At 55.1% G+C, this 6,000-nt stretch overlaps 3 protein-coding genes across 3 annotated transcripts; 2 read left to right on the top strand and 1 right to left on the bottom strand.

Annotated features, from left to right (window-relative positions):
- Positions 1-399: 399 nt before the first annotated feature.
- Positions 400-1,829, top strand: EsH8_I_001065 (type I HSP40 co-chaperone YDJ1; the record flags this gene model as incomplete). The annotated part of the gene is made up of 4 exons (XM_083268478.1): positions 400-435; positions 495-564; positions 621-1,451; positions 1,507-1,829. The coding sequence occupies 4 exons, from the start codon at positions 400-402 to the stop codon at positions 1,827-1,829; spliced, it is 1,260 nt and encodes a 419-aa protein (XP_083118916.1).
- Positions 1,830-2,297: 468 nt separating this feature from the next.
- EsH8_I_001064 (uncharacterized protein) lies at positions 2,298-4,102 on the bottom strand (the record flags this gene model as incomplete). The annotated part of the gene is made up of 3 exons (XM_083268477.1): positions 2,298-2,685; positions 2,742-3,467; positions 3,522-4,102. The coding sequence occupies 3 exons, from the start codon at positions 4,100-4,102 to the stop codon at positions 2,298-2,300; spliced, it is 1,695 nt and encodes a 564-aa protein (XP_083118915.1).
- Positions 4,103-4,527: 425 nt separating this feature from the next.
- Positions 4,528-5,597, top strand: EsH8_I_001063 (60S ribosomal protein uL10; the record flags this gene model as incomplete). The annotated part of the gene is made up of 3 exons (XM_083268476.1): positions 4,528-4,701; positions 4,780-5,537; positions 5,591-5,597. The coding sequence occupies 3 exons, from the start codon at positions 4,528-4,530 to the stop codon at positions 5,595-5,597; spliced, it is 939 nt and encodes a 312-aa protein (XP_083118914.1).
- Positions 5,598-6,000: the final 403 nt, after the last annotated feature.

Here is a 6,000-nt window from a genome sequence, read left to right as displayed (position 1 = left end):
GTTTTCCAGCTTTCCTGCAGCAACTCCCTCTTTCCAGTTCACCAGATACCCAGTTGCGCAGAGTTGACTTTGTCTGCTTTATCAAGAGTACGTGAGCCCGCTATTTCCTGTAGGCGCAAACCGCAGGGCTTCCTTCCGCCCGCCAAACCACTTCGCCTTCACTTGCGTTGTTACGGCGCTCAGCCTCGAGGCCTCCAGCGCCGCATCTCTCCTCTACGCTTTTGTCTGCTATCATTCATAACGGACAAGTGCGATCCGAGGACCACGATACCTACCAAACCCTCTTGGATCATTTAGCTGACTTGGCTCCGCTTCTGCAGGCCCCTCCATACACCGTCACCCCCCAGGTCCGATATAGCGCCAAGGTCTTAGATAAGAATTACTGTACCTACCTACATCATGGTCAAGGAAACGAAGTTTTATGACACCCTCGGCGTACGTTGACCAAACGAAAGTTTCCCAGTGACGGACACCCAGATTAACACGCAGAACAGGTTGCGCCGACGGCGACAGAGCAAGAATTGAGGAAGGCATACAAGACAAATGCCCTGAAGTACCACCCTGGTATGTTCCCACGGACCTGTCGCTTCGACGTGAACATGCTGACGAAGTACCAATAGACAAGAACGCCCACAACCCCGACGCGGAAGAAAAGTTCAAGGAGATCTCCCATGCCTACGAAGTCCTTTCCGATGCCCAGAAGCGTGCCGTCTACGACCAATATGGCGAGGCTGGTCTTGAGGGCGGTGCCGGCGGCGGCGGTGGCATGGCCGCCGAGGACCTGTTCGCTCAGTTCTTCGGTTCCGGCAGCTTCGGCGGCGGTCTCGGCGGAATGTTCGGCGGTGGCATGCCTAACCGCGGCCCCCCCAAGGCACGCACCATTCACCACACTCACAAGGTCTCCCTCGAGGACGTCTACCGTGGAAAGATCTCTAAGCTGGCTCTCCAGCGTTCCGTCATCTGCTCCAAGTGCGAGGGTCGTGGTGGAAAGGAGGGCGCTGTCAAGCGTTGCGGCGGCTGCGATGGTCACGGTATGAAGACCATGATGAGACAGATGGGCCCCATGATCCAACGTTTCCAGACTGTCTGCCCCGACTGCAACGGCGAGGGTGAAACGATCAAGGACAAGGACCGCTGCAAGCAGTGCAATGGCAAGAAGACTGTCGTTGACCGGAAGGTCCTCCACGTTCACGTCGACCGTGGTGTCCGAAGCGGTACCAAGGTTGAGTTCCGCGGTGAGGGTGACCAGGCCCCTGGCATCCAGGCTGGTGACGTCGTTTTCGAGATCGAGCAGAAGCCCCACAACCGCTTCACCCGCAAGGAGGACGACCTGCTGTACCAGTGCGATATCGAGTTGGTAACTGCCCTGGCTGGTGGAACAATCTACATTGAGCACCTTGACGACAGGTGGCTCAGCATTGAGATCCAGCCCGGTGAAGCAATTGCGCCTGGTATGTTGAACACTTTCCCAGAGAGTTATATTCACGTTCTAACTAACCTCTCCAGATGCCGTCAAGATGGTCCGCGGTCAGGGTATGCCTTCTCCCAGACACCATGACTTCGGCAACCTGTACATCCAGTTCAACGTCAAGTTCCCCGAGAAGGGTTGGACTGAGGATCCCGCTGCATTCGAGGCCCTCCAGAAGTTGCTCCCGGCTCCTTCGCTGCAAACCGTGCCTCCCCCTGAGGCCATGACCGAGCCCGCCGACCTCGAGGACCTGGACAACAGTTCTCAGAGCAGAGTCTTTGGTGGTGCCGGCGGCTCCATGGACGAGGACGACGAGGATGGTCACCCTGGCGCCGAGCGTGTGCAGTGTGCTTCTCAGTAAACGACACCTGTTTCGATGAAATTTGACATTACGAGCATCTTCGGCGTGGTGGGGGCGTGGGTCGGGATTTCTCTTCGCATCTGTTCTACAGAACGGAAATGCATATTTTCCCAGTCACGAATGGATGGAAACGGTTGCATGGAAATGGTAAAGGGGTCTGCCGTTCGGAAGCCACTCTCGGATGGCGGCAACCGACTGGCCGCGACGCCTCATCTAGACGTGCTGAGTCGGGTTCGTCGAGGAATGAAGGCTGGAATCAAATGGGCCAGCACAGTAACAGGGAAATCTGGTCCAGCGCGTGCGTTATTAAAACAATACTTGGCTTCTTTCGCTCGGCAGACATTCGAGACTTGGTAGGAAGGCGTTCACGGTCATAGAAAGAGGATTCTGCGCTGAATCGATTTGATAAGTGTGCCTTGCTTTCGAAAACTGTATTGTATTGCAATTAAGCAGTGATTTTGATACGAACTATGACGCCTCCTCATTCGTCGGTTCTGGCTGCTCCGCCTCGTCGCCTTGCTCCCCTCGCTCCTCATCCCCGCGTTTGCGCAAGTCATCAGTGTTGTACAGTAGCTTCCGCACCTGCTCACGCGACATGTCAAACTCGCCGTCACTCAAACTTGCGTCCTGGACGCCAAGGTCCTGCGACGAAAAGGCGGCGCCGGTCCACTTGAACGAGACGATGCTGGTGGGCAGGTTGCTGTTCTCTGCTGGGTCAACGGCTACCAGTATGCTCGTGAGAGAGCTATCACTGGAGAGGTGTGCCACATAAAGGGGGTTGCCGGGAAGAGAAATGGTTTGGACATGGGCCAGGGTATTGTCCTCCAAAACACGGAGCACAAAGATGGCAGATACGCTAGATATTGGGGTTAGCACGTCCTTAGGCGAAAAAGTAATACAAATCAACCATACCTTTCGCATACTGCCAAGACAACGGGCACCTGCTGGCCGTTGGCCGTAACTGTGGCAGACAGGAGCTGAGAGACGGCAACCTTTGTAGCATCCTTTTCGACCTGCTGAACCTGCTCCAAGACATCAAACTTGGACAAGATTCGGCCAGCCTCCCAGTCCCAGACGTACAGCTCGTTGTCACCACCACCGGAGACCAAGACATCCTGGTTCGGTAGCGTGAGGGCACTGACGAAGTTGGAGTGACCAAGGCAGAAACCCTCGATGACGTGCGCATGCGGCAAGTAGCGCGAGACGCGGATGTGCTCGTCACGGTCCGCGGTGATGATGAATCGCCGGGATCCCTTGGAGGCGAGCGTCAGGGCCGTGAGCATGGAGACGTGGCCGATTTGGAGCGTGTGCTCGAACGTTGGCTGGTCTTTCGGGGTGTCACGCTTCGACTTGTGCTGTTCGCGCTGCTGGTTTTGGAGTGCGCGAAGATTGCTCTTGGAGTGCACGGTGAAGGGGTTTGCTTCCGGCTTGAAGGGCTTGGGGGCACCGTTGGACGGCGCCGGGGTGGAGCGCGAGGAGCCTACCTCTGCTGCCTCGGCCTCGGCGGCGGGCTCTACAGGAGCAGCGGGGCCCGAGGGAATAAGGGGCAAAGAGTAGACGTCTCCGAACTTGTCTGCGCTCAGAATGGTTTGGTTGTCCGGGCAGATCAAGACGGAGCAGGGACGTTTCGGCATTTGTCTATCATATTGTGTTAAGGCTATCGTATAAGACGGTGTAAGTCGGACAACGTACCTCTGACTCAGCTCTTTCAGGTTTCCCTTTCCGTCGTGCTCGAACACCCAAAGAGACTTATCATGGCCCGAGATGGCCAGCAGGTGGCTCCCGTCGCTAGTGGCTGCCATGATGGTGATGACAGGGTAGTCAGGGACTCTTGCAAATGCACCGCGGTTGTTCTGTTGCTGACCCTGCTCCCTGTTGTTTCGCCTCATTTGCTTATTTCCCTTCCTTCTGTCCTTCTTTTGATGTTCGGGCTTCTGAGGTTCATCATCCACAATCATGGCGTCGCCATCTCTGGCTTGCTGGTCTTCTTCGCCCTCATTCTCCCCTTCCTTGCCGTACTCGACCTTTTGGCGCTTGGCGGGGGGTCCATTCTCGTCATTAACCAGGGATGAGGGCGTGGGCACACTCGAGCTCACCTCGACCTCATCCTTGGAGGCGGCGGTCGATGCGGCCGCCGCAACCTTTTCAACATCGGGATGCTTCCATGTTGAGAGGTGAGAGCCGTCTTGTAGGCTGAAGGAGTGAATCTTTCCACCCCTAGCAGCGAAGATGACGTTGCCAGATGGCTCCAGACAGTTGTAGGGAACTTTCATTTTGAGCCTGCGACTTCTCGGGAGTTTCCTCGCTCAATTGGGCTGAACTGAGGATGCTTGTACACTGGACTGAGGTGAAGTGAAACTTTCACAACCGACTCATCGCAACTTCATAGCTGCCCCACCAATGGAGGTCAGAAAAAAAAGATACTTGCCGAAATGTACCTTTCTTGGGCACGGACCCTCGACTCTCTGTAGCTGCCCCATGCTTGTCCCTTTTCGGGCTTAAGCCATTTCAGTTGCCCTAACGGGACAGGCTCGGCCGGTGCACACAGGATTTTTGCTGGCGAAGCAAAAAGCCAAAATTTTAGAGAACGTCTCTTTTTCCCTTCCTACAACACATATCTTTTGATACCCAATTCCCATCCAATCACCAAAAAAAATTCATTTGCCCTTAAACAACCTGCCTTCATAAATAAGAAGATATGGGGGGCAAATCTGCGAACAAGGCCGGCTACTTCGACAAGCTCAAGGGCTTGCTCGAGGAGTACAAGTCCATCTTCATCGTCACCGTCGACAATGTCAGCTCTCAGCAGATGCACGAGATCAGACAGTCCCTCCGTGGTGAGGGTGTCGTCTTGATGGGCAAGAACACCATGGTACGTCTCTGGTGATTTGCAGTAGCGATCCCGCTTCTGTGACGCGAAAAATACTCCTGCTAACCGAGCACTCTGTAGGTTCGTCGTGCCCTCAAGACCTTCATCCCCGACTCCCCCGAGTACGAGCGCCTTCTGCCCTTCGTCAAGGGCAACGTCGGCTTTGTCTTCACCAACGGCGACCTCAAGGACGTCCGTGACAAGATCCTTGCCAACAAGGTCGCTGCCCCTGCCCGTGCCGGTGCCGTCGCTCCCTCCGATGTCTGGATCCCCGCTGGCAACACCGGTATGGAGCCCGGTAAGACCTCTTTCTTCCAGGCTCTCGGTGTCCCCACCAAGATTGCTCGTGGTACCATTGAGATCGTCTCCGACCTGAAGCTCGTCGATGCCAACACCAAGGTCGGCCCCTCCGAGGCTACCCTGTTGAACATGCTCAACATCTCCCCCTTCACCTACGGCATGGGCATCTCCCAGGTCTACGACCAGGGCAACACCTTCCCCGCTGATGTCCTCGACATCTCTGAGGACCAGCTCCTCAAGACCTTCTCCAGCGCCATCGGCACCATCGCCGCTGTCTCCCTGGCCATCAACTTCCCCACCCTCCCCTCCGTTGTCCACTCCTTCTTCAACGGCTACAAGAACGTTCTCGCTGTCGCCATCGAGACCGAGATCAGCTGGCCCGAGATTGCCGAGCTCAAGGACCGTATCGCCAACCCCGACGCTTACGCTTCCGCCGCTCCCGCTGCTGGTGCCGCCGCCGCTGAGGAGGTCAAGGCCGACAAGGAGGAGTCTGAGAAGGACGAGGAGTCCGACGAGGATGGTGGCTTCGGCGGTCTCTTGTATGTTGTCCCGAGTCCCTTATCTCTGTGTCCTTCACTAACCCTATTCCCAGCGACTAAATGTAACGGGAAATCGGTGATGTTACGGCTTCTGTCTAGGCTACGAACAGGATTGCAACGATACATGCATCTTGAACACGGCTTCATAGATGGGTTGCCGGTCAATCAAGCACATCGCATTTTGACGGCAAACATGCTTTCCTGACGATATGATGAGTGATGTGACAAAATGCCTGCACGCATTCACTTCTCCAACTTCCAAATGGTTAGTCACTGTCAGTTTCTTTTTTTGTCTGCGATTTCGTTACACACATGCTTCCGATGATTATATAAACGTTCAGAGCTTTTTAACCCTGATCTACTTGAAGACACAAACATCACCACCCTATGAGGGAGCTTCATATCTTTTTATTCATTGTACAGCTGTATTTCCTGTTGGGTATCACGGCTAACATACAAAAGT

Source organism: Colletotrichum jinshuiense, chromosome 1 (genome assembly GCF_051148585.1).
Source record: "Colletotrichum jinshuiense chromosome 1, complete sequence".
Lineage (NCBI taxonomy): Eukaryota > Fungi > Ascomycota > Sordariomycetes > Glomerellales > Glomerellaceae > Colletotrichum > Colletotrichum jinshuiense.
Note: the sequence above shows the minus strand (reverse complement) of the source record. Positions and strands in the feature narration are given on the sequence as shown.